Source organism: Chelon labrosus (genome assembly GCF_963514085.1).
Source record: "Chelon labrosus genome assembly, chromosome: 8".
NCBI classification, from domain to species: Eukaryota; Metazoa; Chordata; class Actinopteri; order Mugiliformes; family Mugilidae; genus Chelon; species Chelon labrosus.
Genome location: NC_140358.1, coordinates 27,362,954 through 27,381,178, shown reverse-complemented (window position 1 = coordinate 27,381,178; position 18,225 = coordinate 27,362,954). Strand labels below are relative to the sequence as shown.

The window sequence follows — 18,225 nt, the reverse complement described above, 5'->3', positions numbered from 1 at the left end:
GAAACACGCAGAGGGACATTATTTAGGGAATTCGACCTTAGTTGCACAGTGCATGATTGCTGCGTTATCTTCCCCTCCAGGTTGTTTAACGTCCATAAAGATGCTTCATTTGACGAATGCCTGGTGCCGCCCGACAGTGAGATCGTGTACCCGCTGGATATGGGTATCGTGGGCCATGTGGCCACCAGCAAGAAGATGGTCAACATTCCTGATGTGTCAGAGGTAAACACACACAACTGCGGTGCAGATTCAGTTCATCCTCCCTTCAATCTATCAACTTGGCTGTCTGAATTTAGTGGGGACACTCGAAGCAGTGGGCGGTTGCGTACAGCGTCCTATGGAGCTCAATAGGTTTGGCGCCTTGCTCAAGAGCACCTCAGCCGCAGATGCTGAGGGAATAAGTGTTGGTCGTTCACTCCACCCTTGCCTATTACTACCGCTCATTTCTGGGACATGAACTGGAGCCCCTCCCTTCATTAGGCCACAGCTGATGAGAAAATAGAAATGAAGTGTAACACTTAAATCATTTAATTTAATTTGATTAGATAATAAAATACTATTAATACGACTACTACAAATACTATTACTAATATTAATTTAAAATAATTTAATAATTTAAAAAGTTAATTTAATTTAATTTAATTAAAATAAAAATAAAATACTATTAATACAACTACAACTGCTACAAATACTATTATTAATATTAATATTAATTTAAAAAAATAATTAATTTAAAAAGTAAAATAAATTTAATTTAATATAAATAATAATAATGAAAAAATTAAATAATAAAATACTATTAATACAACTACAACTACTACAAATACTATTATTAATATTAATTAATAATTCCCTCCACCATTGCACATACCTCTCTACCATATCTGGGATTTGAACTGGTGATGCTCCAGTCCACTATTCCACAGCAGAAGAGAAAAAAAGAAATGAGAGTATGTAAAACAATAAAACAATAAAATAAAATAAAATAATAATGACATGAATTGTAAAACATGCAAATAAAGATAAAAATAATGTTAATTACTGTAAACTTTATTCCTTCAGTCCCTGTTATGAGTGTTGTCCACTGTTGCTGTGTTTCTGTTTGTCCACCAGAGGGCGCCATGACTCCACAGTGTCCCTGCCACTAATTCCCTGCATCCAAAGCCAGCCCAATCTCATTACAGCCAATACCTTTGACATTTGAAAATAGCTGGCCAGCTTTTTCTCACGTACATCCCACGTACAGCTCCTGGAGCTCTCACCACTTCCTCCTCCACCCTCCCACGACCGAGTTCGCGTACCTGCGCCCGCTGTTATTGTGACATTTACACTTAAATGAGGCGGCCCTCCGCACACCTGACGGATCACAAAGCGCTCCTCGCTATCAGTTCAATCACAGTCGTTTCATGGGAGATTAGGAAGCTCGGGCTGCTGATGTACGAACAAAACCGACCTGGGCGGATTGTTCCCGTTTGGTTTTTATCTGGCCGTCCTGCTGCCAGGCCTCGGCCTCTCGTGCCTTCATTGTGAGCCACCGGAAAACCTCAGTCGGCCCATCAAGCCTCAGCCTCACAGAAGCACATGAAAGCACGATGGGAAATGTGGCAAGTGGAACGATCAAAGCCTAAAAAGCCTCGCTTTCCCCAGTGGCAGCAAAGCAACGGCTAATGTTTCCATTTAATTGCTTGGCTTTATGATGCTAATATGTGGAGGACGGCCTCATAGTAACACTGAGGGAATCACTGACTCTCTGCTATATCTCTCCAAATCCACTCCAGTGCAGGCCGGTGAACCAGTCAGGATTCTTGTTACTGTAGGTAGACGTTGGGGGATTATGCAGGGACCAACATCTGGCCTCAATCCTCCCTCATCATTTAGCTTCTTCAAAGTAAATTTAATAATTACATGAGGCGAGGTTTGCCGGAGGAGAGTGTTTGCGTCTGCGAGGAGAGTGGAGAGGCTGCACACGAAGCGGGTTAATCCGTCCCGAATTAGAGCGATCCCAGATTACTCCCAGAGGTCACATGGAGCCAGTTTCACAGACTCAGCACTCTAACACACCTTTAATCTATTCTGCCGCACTTTATTGTTTGGCTTTCATCGTTGTTTGTCGGAGTGGAAACCGCCTGAAATCCACTTCATGTGTCATAGACCAGAGGAGCTAAATTAGCCGAGGACGTCAGTGCACCATCTACACGTTCTTTAACTCTGCAAATCCCCAGTTAGAGGATAAAATAGAACCACTATAATACTAATACTGATATAATACTCATTGTGACCTCGTGTTTCATGGCCTTAAAGAGAAATTGTGCACAATATAAAATCTGTACGACTTCCAGAAAATGATTAGTTTGAAGTTCTAGAGACGGATTAGTTACTAAAAGTTTGATTTCTAAGATAATCTACATACACCAATCAGCCACAACATTAAAACCACTGACAGGAGAAGTAAATAACATTGACCATCTTGTGACAGTTCAATGTTCTGCTGGGAAACTTCTGGACCTGGCATTCATTGGTGTGGATGTTACTTTGACATGTAGCGCCCACCTAGACCAGACCAGGCACCCCCACCCCATAGCAATGACACTCCTTGATGGCAGCAGCTATCGCCACTAGATCCCAAACTGATCAAGTATCTGTGGGATGATCCACAGAGGCCCCTCCCCTCAAAGGCCCCATTCTGTTGCCAGACACCACAGGACACCCACAGAAGGCCCATGTCCATTCTCTTATGAGTCACCACAAGAGCCCTACACAATATTAGGTCATAATGTTATGCCTGACCTGTGTATATAATAACAGATTGTAATTTTTAAGTAAAAAGATTCTGAGCAGATGTTAAGGCAAAACTGGATGCCAAAGCAGGATGCTGGCTACCCTAGGCTTCAGGGCGTCAAAGGTCAAATGGTCCAAACCTTTAGAATAGGCTCATTTGTTACCTGCATGGTAGACTGCAGGGAAAGCCGTCGCCTTAAGGTGCTGATCCAGGATCAGCCTGGCCTCCCTCAAAATGATTTCCCCCTTCACTTCCCACACTGCTACCGCACCTCAGGCTAAACGCTAACTACAAAACAACAGCAATTTAGTCTGAGATGGAAGCCGATCAAATCTCATTACCGGTGCTCGAACAGATGCACGAATTAAAATCAGAAGATAATGAGAATCCAAGAAACATCGTGTGCTTTTTGCGCTCTTTGCTTTATACACAAGCAACTCTCTCTCTTTCTCCTTTTTTTTTTTTTTTGCGGATCAAGCGTGTGCATCTGCAGCTGGGTGGAAGAAGAGCATTAAAGCTGCTGGTGTGTTGCCTTTGTTCTGTATGTGACGGCAGCAGCATTAAGGTTTCTGAGGACGGAGGAAGAAAATTGTGCACGATAAAGGTTTTGTTCTTCCCATCCCTGGGAGGGTGTGGAGTTAGCAAAGACGCAAACAAATCTGTTGAGGAGTAGTAATCTGCAATCTGTATGGACATAAAAATAATAATCCTTTCTCAGGCCGGAGCTGACTCGTTGATTCTTTTCCTGATTCCCACCAAACAAACACTGAGACCCTGTCATACCCAAATCACAAGTCTCTCTGTGCAAGTTTCTTGGCAGCTAATGAGCTGCTCTTCCTCTGTTACACCCCCGGAGCAACACAATTGATGACCCCCGCTGCACAGGAGGAGAAGTAGGTGGAGTGCAGCAGAGAGAGCATTGAGCTTGTGGATAATGGAAAGCCTTTGCTCGCTGCATTCACATATGGGAGCAGTGTGGTTTATTTTTTATTTTTTCAAAGCCGCGTCAGGGGCAAAACCCTGGCAATTAAAAATGAATATTCCTTCTTCTCTTCCCAGAGCCCTCATTACAGTGACTTTGTTGACGTGCTGACCGAGTACAAGACAAAGAGTGTCCTCGCCGTCCCCATCATGAACGGTAAAGACATGGTGGCCGTCATGATGGCTATCAACAAGCTGGACGGGCCCAGCTTCAATGCCAAGGATGAGGAGGTAACGTGATGCAGTCCGTCTCTCAGCACACATAAACTTCGATGTATTTTCTTTTTATGTCATATCACAGTCATAATCTTTAGACTTTTCTCTCTTAATCTGCAGCTGTTCTGCAGCCTTTTCCTGCTTGGGACTTTGTTGTACAACTTAACAAACAAAACTGGATGTCTTTTTCATTTCTCGCTCCAAATGGGTGCATGCATGCCGGTGACCAGCGGTCTCATTAGCCTCCCAAGCTGTTAAATTATTGAAAATTTGAACCTGTATTTGGGTCCAGATGCTAGTGGGAAGAAAGCTGATTAACGTTTGGCAGGCAGGATATCTAATCGGTTTGAGAGTCTCGGGTGCATTGTGCAAACTTTTCTAGCCTAGATCAGTGAGCGACTTGTGCATGCTGTGGGTAATGCATCACGCTCCTGAAGTGTTCCCGCATGTGACCCACAATCAACAAATCCACAACTATTGCCTACTACAACATCAAATGCATATTTTGTTGCTCACTGCAGCTACAACTGATGCTAAGTTTAGCGTTAAACCTTTGGCAGCGGTTGCCGGGTGTGTGTCTCAGGCCCCCCGCTGATCTGGCCTGCAGCAGCAGCTGTTGCAGAAGTCACTTAAAAACCCAGCTGATGTATTGCCGCTCATATCGAAAGCGTTCCAAATCATAACTAACGAGATTATGCCTTTAACTGAACTGGAAGCCTAAGGGAGGACATTTTGTCAGCCAGGAAAGGCCTGTTAGAGAACGCTGGAAGGGAGCAAAACAAAGACTGAGTGTGGCGACTGTGGTGGAACAACCGCAAGGAACAGATCGGTCGGAAATAGAAACTAGTCAGGACATGAAGAGATTTAGAGGCGGCGCAAGCTTGTTTAAAAGTTTCACATTTTTCAAACTTCTCTAAAATGGCTCCGAGGTACTTGAATTGGCATACTGATCTGTATCTCTAGACGAATACATGCAAGATCAAGTTGGACTGTGCATAAGTCATTAATTAGGTGTTCCTGCATATGCACATTTAATCCCAGTTTGTGCAAATCAAATCGAATCTGTTTTTTTTCCAGACCCTAAACAAATACCTGTACTTCGCTAACCTGCTGCTGAGAGTTTTCCATCTGAGCTACCTGCACAGCTGCGAGACCAGGAGGGGACAGGTGAGCATGGACAGCAGGCAGCTCCATTTTTCTTTCTTTTTAAATCCTTTAATTTCTTTTAAATTTATTTTCGAACGCACGCCGAGACACCTTTAAGCTGCAGAGCTCCTCGGCGTGTTCTCACTCCGAAGTGTTGCAGATCTCATTTTCCATCCTTCGTCTGAGGTTCCGAGGCTTTGATTATGAGCAGCAATGAGGTGCAAGAATTTACTGCGTCTTTCAGGCTTAATAACATGGATGTGTGGTACAAAGGTATTAATGAAAGAAAGAAAGCACGAAGCCTCAGAACCTCAAAGTATTGTGTTCTGTTGTGTTTTCCCGCCCAGGTGCTGCTGTGGTCGGCCAGCAAGGTGTTTGAGGAGCTGACGGACATCGAGAGGCAGTTCCACAAGGCCCTGTACACAGTCAGAGCTTTCCTCAACTGTGACCGTTACTCTGTGGGTCTGCTGGACATGACCAAGACCAAGGTGGGCTGTCGCAGATCCACACCTAGAGGAAGAGACTCAACGTTTTGTAGTCTGACTTGTCATATGCGAGCTGTTTTTAGATTATTGTGCCTGAAAACCAACTTTTGAGTTTATGCTATTTTGTATTTTCAGGCAACGAGTCACCTAAGTAGAGCTTAAATTAAAATTTGATGCAACAGCGGGTGAACATGTCGTGTTGCGTAAAACCCTAAAGCATGAGCCACAAAGGAACGGAAAAAAAGAATACAATGCCGAATGCAGTTTGTTGCATTCTCCTCCCGTTTGAGCATTGATGTGATCACTTTCTTTTCTGGGAAGAGTTATTTTCAGAAGCTCCCTTGGTTTTTTTATTTTTATTTATTTTTTTCTCTGTATAATCTCCTTGTTTTCTCAGTAAAAGAAAACGCGCAACCACGTTTTGGTCAGTATCTCAGGATCACCGCGTATTTGCGATAACTAACACGTAGTCATAAATACTACTTATTGGCTCTGGCTGTCACCTAATTACAAGCAGCTGCCAGTTGATTCCCAACACCTGCTAACTGAGAACAAACACATGTTCGGTGCCCGTGCAGATGGCTGTCTGAAACAATGCTGGATTCAATGAATAAAGCTCTTAAGAACAAACTAGTGGCCCTAAGAGGCGGGCGGCTACAGATACAGATATTACACTCTACTTTATTGCTCTGCTTTTAAACCTTCTGGGTTCTCTCTGTCTCTACAGGAGTTCTTTGACCTGTGGCCCATTCTGATGGGAGAGGTTGCACCTTACGATGGACCCAAAACTCCCGACGGCAGGGTGAGGAAATGCTGACCGCCGTTACCATGGATACCATCACCGTTCCGAACTAATCCTGCAAAACAAAGACTCTTATTTTATGTTTGTCTTCTATTCACTTTAGACTCAGTTAATTTCTCTCTTAACTCTTATTGATTTGAAAATGTTTTAATTTTAGTTTATTGCAATAAGGGATTCAGAATTACAGTCCGAAGACTCTGTGGAGGCGTCCAACTCTCAGTTAACGCATGATGCCTCTTAATGCTTGCGACCAAATTGATAAAAGTAAATATGTATCTTATCTCTCTAATATTTTAGATGATTTTTAAACAATATTGTAAGAGGTAGTTTCTGTCTTTATGTTCCTTTCAGTAAACTAAGTGAGGTACATTTACTCTGGTGCCACCTCCATGTCCAAATGTCCCTCTAAATATCACTTGACCCACGAGACCTCAAAGTTTGTTGTAGAAGTCACATAAAATGGTCCATAGATGATGAATCTAAGCTAATGGACAGATTTCCACGACGCCTGCTGCGAGAATTCATGCTCCCATCATTAACAAGTAATGACGCTCCTCTAGTGCTGCCCTCCAGAAAGTCCCTCCAGAAGACCGTATTTTAGTCTGACTGTACACATGAACGAACCCTCCACCAACATCGACCCTTGGGTTCCTGCAGAATAGTTTTGAAGCTCTGAACTGTGGCGTCTCTGGCCATTGCCATCTTGGCAGTGCCCGACTCCACCTAACACCCAAGAGGTGGAGTTTAAGTTGAGCTGAGACGGAAAGGGTGACCCCTACTTGGACAGGTAGCTGCCTGTGAGGGCACCAACCAGTTTCTGAAATCAGACACTACCTTAATTATGCACAGCTTTAATCCTTGATATCATTTAAACATTTGAATTCTATAAAACATTCTCCCCTGCACAGTTGCCATGGATGGGGAAATTCGCTTCAGATATCTAGACCTAGTCTCAATGTACCGCTAGAATATGAACCCAGTAAACGGGACATTTATGTAAAACCATTTAACCATTTAAACCGTAAGTGCACTACGCTTGGAGCATCGAAGGACAGAAGTGATTTTTTTTTTCTTCTGTGCTTTGTGTCTTCAAGGAAGTCATCTTCTACAAAGTGATCGACTACATCCTCCATGGCAAAGAGGACATTAAAGTCATACCGTAAGTCACAACAGCAGAGGTCAAGTTTATTGAGTCACACCCATAGACTGTGTATCAATATGGACATGTCACCACTTCCTTGCATTGGCCAAACCGACACGATATACAAGGGGATACGGTCGACGCCGTCTTGGGAGTTTGGAGCCAGAGTCTGATCAGTACGGTCCGTGAATGGACCCTACTGCCACCTAGCCAAAAAAAAAAAAATGCCACTTGAACATGCCTCAACATTATATTAACTACCTAAAATGACAGAAACCATGCTTGAAAAAAAATGATATGACGTGCATTTTAGTGTTTTAGTTTGGCCCAAGTCCCATCGGCTGAACTATACTGCAGCCAGTCACCAGGGGGAGCTCTACTTGCTTTGGCTTCACTTTAGAGGAACTGTTCTGCCGTCCATTTTTAAACTATCCTATGGTCACACCATTTCACTGGCCTACAGGTGGCTGTAATGTGCAGAGAAATAAAATTAAGCACCATCAAAGAAGACTTGAAACTTTCAGGGTAACTTGGCTTTGCAAAAGTTTCATGAGAAAGGAAGTACATTCTGCACAGGTGTACAGCAAGTACAGTTTATACAGCAAACTTGTTCTTTCTTTTACCTAACAAAGGCTTGATAGGCCACGTAACGCCTTGCAGTATCACTCATGTCTCGGTTACGTAGCAGTAGGACCCAGATGCAAGACACTAAGGGGAGGGAGGAGATAGGAACAAATGGAATTTAATGAAAAGTCATGAAACAGGAACAAAAGGCACTGCAGCTGAGAGGCAGAAAGGGCCAAAACCAAAATGAGAACTTGGGAACACAAGGAACAAAGAGGGGCAACATCACAGAAGAAAATCCAACAACCTCTTGAGAGGAGCAAGAGAACAGAGGTAACATCTAGAGAGCAAAGGGAAAGGCAGGACTATATATACACCTGGTCAGACGGGTAAATGAGACACAGGTGAAACTAATGAGGGCGGAGCTACAAGGAGAAACAGATCTACCAATCAAAGAGGGGGAAACACAGGAAGTAAAACAAGACAAGAAACGGCAAGGAAGAACTTTACAAAATAAAAACAGGAAATGCAAGAAAAACCAAACAGGGTCACAGAAGATGAAACTTGAAACTCCAAACATCTCATTTCAGAAAAAGTTTTGAGCTTTTTCAGCTCTGTCAAATTAAAGTTGTTAATGCTTTGTTTGATTTAGAGTCATATTAAATACTTCTGTTCTGTTCACCCCTAGGGGTCCTCCTGCAGATCACTGGGCTCTGGTCAGCGGGTTACCCACCTACGTCGCAGAGACTGGGCTGGTCAGTACCTTTTCCTTTTTTTTCTTCCGACAAGATTTTAGCGCTGGAGCAGTTTTATCCGATCACATCTGAGCTTGCTTTGGTTGAACACTTTGGGTTTGTTAAGCAAACACCTTAGAGTCATTGTAATGGTTTTAAACTTTTAAATGGTTAGATTGCTGAGCTAACTCTTGGTCTGATGGTTACACTGGACCCAATACAAGATCATCATACTAGAGCCACTGGGTTCCCAGAGTGGTTTGTGCTGCATTCATCAATATTTTAAGAGCATAGAAGCTCCCAGTTTTTAAGGTACCTCATGTTGAGTATCAGACAGGAAATCTTCAACCTCACTGCCCCTCCATGGTTCTAGAAAGTCGAACTACTTCCTTATACCAACCCCCCCAAAAAACTAAATACTTCTGTAAATATTTCACAACCCCCGATAACGTTAGTTCAGGTGTGTTGTGTTGCAGAATAAGAACGAAAGAAGCTCAGAGAAACCTCAGGGACATTCTGACTGCTCTGGGATTTGACGTGTAGAATTTAAAGCAGCTTCAGGTTGATGTTTGGTTCTCTTCTGCTTTGTGCAAATTAAAAACAGTTTGTGCGGAAAGTTTCAGCGTGTCACCCTGCGCTCTGAGTTGCAGCAGCAGCATATTTCATCATTCTTCTCCTCTTAATTTTGTGGATGAATGACTCCTCTGTCTCCCAGAAATGCTTTTCTAAGGTTATATTGAGGAACTATGCGTCAACTCTCTGATGCTGCTGAACATCTTGTGAACCTGGATGAAATAATCAACATATGAATACTGAATGAAATGTAAATAATAATAACTCTGCTCAGGAAGAAAATGGCAAATGTAGATGCATTAATAACAACAGCCTGTCTGACAAGAAAAGGTATAATCTGTTTGAGACAATATATATATATATATACACCGATCAGCCACAGCATTATGACCACATACAGGAGAAGTAAATAATATTGACCATCTTGTGACAGTTCAATGTTCTGCTGGGAAACTTTTGGACCTTGCATTCATTGGTGTGGATGTTACTTAGACATGTAGCACCCACCTAGACCAGACCAGACACCCCCACCCCATAGCATGACACTCCTTGATGGCAGCAGCCATCCCCAGCAGGATGTAACCACAAAAAAAACATGAAGAACAGCACAAGGTGTTGACCTGGCCTCCAAATTCACTAGATCCCAAACTGATCAAGTATCTGTGGGATGATCCACAGAGGCCCCTCCCCTCAAAGGCCCCCCACTAACAACATTCTGTAGCCAGACACCACAGGACACCCTCAGAAGGCCCATGTCCATTATCTGATGAGGGCTAGGGTTAGGGTTAGACCTACACAATACTAGGAAGGTAGTCATAATATTATGCCTGATCAATGCATTCAGGCCACCTCCAGTTAGGCAGAGAATAATTGTAGTACACACAAATGTGATGTCCGAAAGACATGAACTGGAATGTGGCCAAAACGTTTCCTCATTGGAGACTTGCTTCTAACTACAAACAGTTTATCTTAAAGCTTAAAGCTAAGCTAAAGAGCAAAAATGTTGAGATTCTTGAGAAGCTAACTGTGCAATCTAACAGCTGCTAATACAAAAAATGGACTTTTAAACAACTGAGCATCTGCAGCTGATTCAGTGCGGTTTAAATCAAATGTTTTCTGTATTTCTGAAAAGCTGCCGTACACTGAACTGCTCTGGCGTTAAAAAATATATGTATGTCGATGGATATTAAGACAAGATGAAGAGTCACTGGATTATGTTTCAGTTCGACCCTCTCAGTCGTATTCATTGCGTTGTGAGAGCTCCTTCTCGTCTAATCATCCGCCGTGAGCGCGGTGGGGAAAAAAAAAAAAAAAAGGGCCGAGCATTATTTGTGTGATTGAATACGTTTTCAAAATCACTGCGCGCCTTGAATCGATCAAAACTTTCTCGCAAACTTTTAAGGGAGCGACTTTGATTTGTAGTGCGCAGGGGTCCGTGTAAAACCATAATCCTTTAAAATAAAAATAAAAAATAGCGTTTCTAAATATCTTCATTGGAGGCTGCGGGTGGTTAGACGAGCAGAACGCCATTAGGACTTATTACAAAGTTGTCAGTGTGCACACCGTTGTGGAAATGAAAAGTGCTCGGGCACACGCTGCCATGATATATAATTGTAAGTTCTGCAGCCGTTGTAATTAATCTTACAGTGCTTTTCCCAAACCACTGAGCCTGCTGTCTCTGATCGGTCCATCCCTCCGTCTCTGTCTCCGTCTGTCCTCCTCCTGTCTTGTCCTTTCACTGTCTTGGCTGCGTGTCATTTTTCCAGCCCACATCATCCGTCTCCCGACATATTTTTTTGCCTCTCTACTTCGAGCACAAGCTGAAAACTTCATTCTCCGCAGAGCCACGTTTCATAGAGTGCGAGAGGAAAAGGACATGTCAGATTGACACTAATGGTTTTTGCTATGCCACGGGGGCCTGTGAATGGAATCGTCTGAGGGCCAATAAGGCTTTGTCAGCTCCTGAATATTACATATAAAGACGTAGCCCTTCCTGCCAATAAGCTGAAGGCGAAGGCGTTTTGTACAGAACAAAGGTGTCCTTTTTAACCCAGCTCCTCTTCTTCTTCATGTCCTGCAGACCTGAAGACCTCTCAAGTCTTTGATGCTTTGGTTTAATTTTAGTCTCATATATCTGGTGAAATGTGCAGGTGTTCTATTGCAAAATGAAATCTCCTCACATTTAACTCACCTTCTGCTTCTTGTTTCTTGTATTTTTTTTTCTCCCGACAGATTTGCAACATCATGAATGCAGCTGAGGATGAATTTTTCAGCTTCCAGGTGAGATGGATGCAACGTTTTAAGAAGGATGCACTGGATAATCCAAAAAAACTTAACTCAAACGATAATAATAAAAAAATAACACTGGCTTTCTGGTATAGTTTTAACCCTTTATGGGGCGAGGAACCATATGTGGTAACCTGAATTGCGTCCGGTGCCTCTCAGTGAGGTTTAGAAGCATGTAGGTTTCATTCAGCCAATCAGAGAAGATCAAGGCAACATCGTTAGGTCAAATGTGGTCTACAAGGTCCACCTCTGCATGAACACTGAGGGTGACTGTTTTATTAGGTACCATGAAGAAGAAATGTCCTAACGTTGTCTAATGTGATAATATGTATGTTGACAACTGCCTGAATTATGAAAAATTTCAACCCTGATCCTGGGTATTTCAATGAGTGTCCTATAAAGGGTTAAAATGTGAATTCCCGTAAAGGTTTCACTCATTATCATTACACTTTATTAGCTCTCAGTGATTGTCTTTACATATGCACCAGTGTCGCAGTCAGGAGATTTATCCTGGTTTTCATCAAATTCAAAGCTCAAGCGCTTACACAGAATCTAGAGAAATCTGGTTCATCCCCGAATGCATCCTAAATACAAGGATCCCAGTTGCCTATTATAGCGTCCTGTTTGTGCAGGCGCATACGTTAGCTAAGGAATTTACATGGATTACCTGATGTGTCACCCTGTGAGGCTCAAGATTCGTTGCAGAAAGGAAGAAGCCAATGTCAACGCCACCAGCAGCAGCACCTTCTGTGTCGGCTCGGAGCCACAACCTTGGGTTTAGATGTATTAAAGAGTTATTTCCCACCGTGAACTGACTTTCTTCACTGTCGGGAAACCAGCATCCTGTAGCTTTGGTTACTACAGACTTAAATAGGTTAGCAACCATCTAACCTGCAAAGAATATTTACTTTTTTCATTACTGAAAGACAGAACTCTGTTTCATCATTTAATTGAAGCTGTACTGGCCTTCTCCCATGTCCCACCCAAAAGGACCCCTAAGCTACCCATCTGTGCCTGTGTGAGCTTTATGTCTGTGAAGGTTCTTAGTCATCCAGGTCATGGTATATCCAAAAAGCGTTTAAAAAACAGACAACTGGACTTGTAGAGTTTTTTGAGAAGACGTTTCAACACTCATCTGAGTAGCTTCTTCACTTCTAGGGGACTGGTGGGACTGTCCATCAGTATGTTACCTTTTAGTAAGGGTCCCAAATGTTAGAATCCGCAAACACAATAGCAGCTATTCTTATAAATTTAATATACACAATACCAGTCAAAAGTTTAAAATACAGCTTCTCTATGTCGTAGATTAATACTCAAGACATCAAATCTATGAATAATAAACATAAAAAGTGTTTAACAAACCAAAATATGTTTCATATTCTAGATTCTTCTTTTGCCTTGAGGACAGCTTTGCACACTCTTGACATTTTCTCAATCGGCTTCTTGAGTCTTGAAGGATTTCCCAGAAGAGCTGAGCACTTCTTTGGGCTGATATGCCCTTCGCTCTGCGGTCCTACTCGCACCAGTCCATCTCAGTTGGGTTTACGTCAGTCAGTATTAATGCACAATTTAGAAAATAATAATAATAAACAATGAGAAAGGTTTAAATGAAAAGGTTTGTCCAAACTGGTACTGTACACAGGAAAAGACCGCTGCCATCAGATTGTTTTATTTTGTAATTATTCATTCAGTAGTTACTGCCAAGCTTCAGATTCATGGCTTCGTTGCGTACGCCTTAAGACCAGTTGTTGCTTGAGGGTTCGGTGAGAGTGGTTGGCAATTTTCTTCATTATCTTTAATCAGATTTTTATGTAAAGCAATAGATGACATTAGCATTTCGCTGTCAGATTCCAGTAATGAACCTTCGCTGAGAGTATATTTGGAAATAATGTAGAAAAAAAAATTAACTTGGCTACATAACGACCTCTTCATAACAGACCACCGGAGACCAATCATGAAGAAACGAATAAATGAAAAGTCCCTCATTCTCTGCTCTCCTTCCTTTAAATTATTTCCCGGGGGGGTGGGGGCTATAAAGCTCCCATTGTATTTATCCTTATTATACTTGGTTTCTAATACAGTGGCAGCCATTGTCCCCGCTCAGGCATCGATCGTGCCTCGGTGCCGCCGACAATGAAAAGGGAAAATTTGCCATTATATTGTCCCACACATCTCGCTCGCTCTAATTCACTGGGCTATTCTGTGATGTGTTGTAATTTACCTCAGGTTCCCACTTTCCTCCATCCGGCCTTGTATGACTCTTGCTTCGGTCTACAGGTTTGCACATTTCCCAGAAAGCCTTTTAATCATATGTATGTGGCAAGAGGAGCAAGCTGAGGAAGAGTTTGGGTCATCCCTTATGCAAAGACCAGCTTGTTGCTATGTTACATTCAGGTTCATCCTCTGGTTGTAGGAAAATGAGTCAGATTTTCTCTTTATTGATGCAATCGTTGATGTGCACCAAAACAAAGCTGAAATAATGTCAACTAGTCTTGTTTTTTTGTTTGTTTTGGAGACGTTAACTGCTGAAAATGCACAAAAATGCTAACTAGCTAATGGCGCTGCTGCCTTTATTGTCATTAGGTGAGAACATAACGAAATTTTGGCTGACACGTAGACAGTATGAAGATGGACGGAGGAATAGCTCCACAAAAGTGAAGCCAAAGCAAGTAGAGCTCCCCCTGGTGACTGGCTGCAGTATAGGTCATAAGCTCCGCCTCCTCCAGGACTTTGACCAAACTAAAACGCTAAAATACACATAAAATAATTTTTTTCAAGGATGGTTTCTGTCATTTTAAGTAGTTAATATAATTTTAAAGCATGTTCAAGTGTCATTTTTTGGATAAGTTTCATTTTAGTTAGTTATTTGACGCTATAGAAAAAGGATGTGACATCATGGCGACCACCAGTTGCCATGCCAACCGCTCTGTAAAGCGGCCCGTGGGACCGTGAGAGTTGTAACTGATGGAGGTTGGGCAGAGCGTAGTATTAATTAAACCAAAACGCAAGTGATTCTGGAGGAAGTGTGGGCGGGTCAACGATATCGCGGTTCCTCGTGGCTCCACTCTCAGACCATACTTTGCAGACTCTAGCTCCAACGTTGCAAGATGGCGCCGCCCGCATCCCCGGGAAAATAGCGTTAGTTTGGCCAATGAGAGGAAGATGAGTTGTCCATATTTATATACAGTCTATTGTCTGGCAGCACATTGAAAATCTAAATAAATCCACTTTGTTGAGACATTGTACTCCATCAGAAACTTAGTGAAGTCTTTATTAAAATGCTACAGATGCTGCACATAGTAGTTTTATGTGTAAATATACCAGGACTAGCATGTCTGAGAAGGTCATCCAGGTCACCGTGTAGCCAAGAAAACAAGCTGACACAAAGTCAACTGGACTCCAACTCACATGACTAGGGTGTGGTAAATCCAAAAACGTTAAAGAAAGGCAACTGGACTTGTAGAGTATCTTGAAGACGTTTCATCCAAGTAGCGTCTTCAGTTCTGAAGGACAGGTGGGAAGCTGAGGTTTAAATAGGAACATCTGTGGGTGAAGCCCATCAGAAACGACTAGTGTCTATTGATTTCAATTGCAAGTAGGGGCTAAATTATTGATCGTCTTCTCATTTTCTCTCATAACATTGACATTAAAACGTGACATTTGCCCTTAACTAACCTGTTTTTGTGTGTGTGTGTGTGTGTGTGTGTGTGTGTACATGTGCAGAAAGAGCCCCTGGACGAGTCTGGCTGGACCATTAAGAACGTCCTGTGTATGCCAATTGTCAACAAGAAAGAAGAGATAGTGGGTGTGGCCACGTTCTATAACAGGAAGGACGGGAAACCCTTTGATGAAATGGACGAGACGCTGATGGAGGTACAGGCCCTGTGTGTGTTTGTGTGTGTGCGTGTGTGTGACAGCACTGAGTCATTGAATGTAGTGTATTTATAAACCAGAGCGTCTGCATTATTTATCATCGGGCCTGGAGGCTTTGGACCGACATTTCTATCTTTAGCCCTCTTCTCAGAATTCAGTTAAATGCTAAACGCAGCAGGTTGATGCTCAGTTTTAAATCAAAGGAAACTTTTTCAATTAGCATATCGTGTGTTTTTGATAAATTTGCTGTAGAACAAAGCTGATTTGGCAAAAAGTCAACTCGGAAATCTTAACTTTTTGCCATCATGTATATTTATTTAGGGGTCCAATCACTGTAATTGGTTAGAACCCTTCAGTTATTGTCCGTATTGTCATTCTTGTAACGTCACACCTTCATGTGTGCTACATCTCTGCATTGTATAGGCCACGCCCACTTAGGTTCTTCTTGTGCAATATCGCAAAATATGCTGCAGCTCCTCGAAAAACAAATCCCTGGATTTTTTCACTTAACAAACACGATCATGAGTCAGATTGCTCCCTGAAAGCTGCTTGTTAATCATTTATTTATTTTTTACCATTTTTAGTTATTGAATAAAAAGAAACAAGAAACACACAGACAGAGCATTAAGAATAGATAAATTCAACATGAACGGAGTAGGTCAGTGAGTCACTCTGGAATATCTACAGTAGCAAGGGGAGCTATTTCAGCTTCTTTTATGAGTTTTACCCTAAGGTCAGTTTTAGTCCATTTATTTAAGTGGTAGTTTCTCTTCTATGGCTGTGCAGTAAGCATTTAGAAAGAGTTTCTATCAGTGTCTGCAGATTATTGCATATGTACTTACAGAACCTATGATCAACACATAAAATACAATAAACAGGCCAATGACAATAATTATTTTCAGGTTTTTCTGAGTTGATGCATTTATTTTTGTTTGTGTAGGACTGACGAAATAAAGAAATATCACCTACAGGAACTCAGTTTGAGAAATTACATTCATTTTTTGGCATGCCTGCCAAAGGTGCAAGGTGTTTAACTCTCTGATTTTTCTCTCTGCCATTCACACACACACACACAAAACCCTGTCTTCAGTCTCTGACCCAGTTCCTGGGCTGGTCGGTGCTGAACACCGACACCTACGACAAGATGAACAAGCTGGAGAACAGGAAGGACATCTTCCAGGACATGGTGATGTACCACGTCAAGTGTCGCAAGGATGAAATCCAGAACGTTCTTGTGAGTAAAAGGGGAAAAGGAGAGACCTGGTCGTCCACAGTGCAGGGATAAATGTGTATGGCTAAGAGTTTTGGAGTGAAGAATTAAAAATTATTGTAATTGGCATGTCGGTCAAATCTAAAAACCTTTAAGGCCACTTTTTAGGACGTCAGACTAAGTGTTTTATTCGGTAAACATCCAAATATTTCTATTGAATAACAGAATAATTTTGTCTGGGAAGTCTTTTAAGTATATTAAAAGATGCATTCGGTACTCCAAGGATGAGACGCACAGTAAGGAAATATTGAAAAAGAGGGATGATGCGCTAGTGTCTTCATGTATTTGCCCTAAACAGAACAAAACCAGTCAGTTTGGACCTAGTCGGCCGGTGTTGGTGATATAAACAGGAGGTTAGCATCATCTATAAGCTGAAATAAGCTGTCAGGTTTTCTATGAGGTGATTTGTCAGTGGACAGAGGGGAGAACAAAAGCAGAGAGATGGCCTGGTTTAACCTCAGATCAGGAGGCAGCTGATTGATGCTGCAACGCTTCATCCAAGGTGAGTGTTGATGATGTGTGTTTCTCCAGAACACCAGGGAGAGGTGGGGGAAGGAACCGGACGAGTGCGAGGAAGAGGAGCTTCAAGAGATTCTGGTAAGGAAGATGCATTTAGCTTTGTGCTTCTGGGGACTCCATGAAATGAGACTTGATGTGAAAATATCCTGTTAGCAATCAGTACCTAACATCGCTTATCCACTTTTTTCGTCCACAGTCGGAGGTTTTGCCGAACTCGAAGAAATCTGAGATCTTCGAGTTCCACTTCTGCGACTTCGAGTTCTCTGAACTGGACCTGGTGAAGTGTGGCATCAAGATGTACTACGAGCTGAAAGTGGTGGACAAGTTTCACATTCCCAGAGAGGTCTGTGTTTGGTTTGTCAGCTCGTTCGCTCCTGCATTACGATCACGTACCCCCCGTGTTTGAAAAGACATTTATCTCACAGCTCGCCTGCGAGTTAAAAATAACAGAGATTTAAAGAGTTGGAGGCACCGGTCTTCCTTTTCATGAAGAATTATACAGTTAGTTTAATGCAATATACTCTAACAAACCTTTCAAGAGCTGTGAGTTAGGATCTTTGGGTAACTCAGCAAAGACTCTTAGATGAAAGCAGAGTTAGAAAGGAAGACATTTACATGAACACTAGCGTAAATATACAACATATACGATATGTCAGGGTATAAATATGGAATGGACATGAGATATATTGGGCTAACGCCTGATATAATATATGTTATATACAAAAATATAGAGGAAAGTATGAGTATATACAGTGCCACTTAAAAGTATTTGCATGCTTCAGAATGACTCAAAACAACCAGAAGTCTTAAAAGTAGACAAAGAGAATCCAATCAAATAAATTAAATGGAAATATTA

At 42.1% G+C, this 18,225-nt stretch overlaps 1 protein-coding gene across 3 annotated transcripts in view; it reads left to right on the top strand.

Annotated features, from left to right (window-relative positions):
* Positions 1-18,225, top strand: part of pde6a (phosphodiesterase 6A, cGMP-specific, rod, alpha) — a gene marked incomplete at its 5' end in the record, with an annotated part of 31,758 nt that overhangs the window by 804 nt on the left and 12,729 nt on the right. For 2 of the 3 annotated variants that reach the window (XM_084550598.1, XM_084550597.1), the window contains 12 exons: positions 81-222; positions 3,839-3,991; positions 5,054-5,143; positions 5,470-5,610; positions 6,335-6,409; positions 7,504-7,568; positions 8,803-8,869; positions 11,654-11,701; positions 15,431-15,580; positions 16,671-16,814; positions 17,382-17,447; positions 17,566-17,712. In XM_084550598.1, the coding sequence (XP_084406724.1) occupies positions 81-222; positions 3,839-3,991; positions 5,054-5,143; positions 5,470-5,610; positions 6,335-6,409; positions 7,504-7,568; positions 8,803-8,869; positions 11,654-11,701; positions 15,431-15,580; positions 16,671-16,814; positions 17,382-17,447; positions 17,566-17,712 (1,288 nt within the window). The remainder of the gene's footprint in view (positions 1-80; positions 223-3,838; positions 3,992-5,053; positions 5,144-5,469; positions 5,611-6,334; positions 6,410-7,503; positions 7,569-8,802; positions 8,870-11,653; positions 11,702-15,430; positions 15,581-16,670; positions 16,815-17,381; positions 17,448-17,565; positions 17,713-18,225) is intronic. The other variant, XM_084550599.1, reaches the window with a different exon arrangement.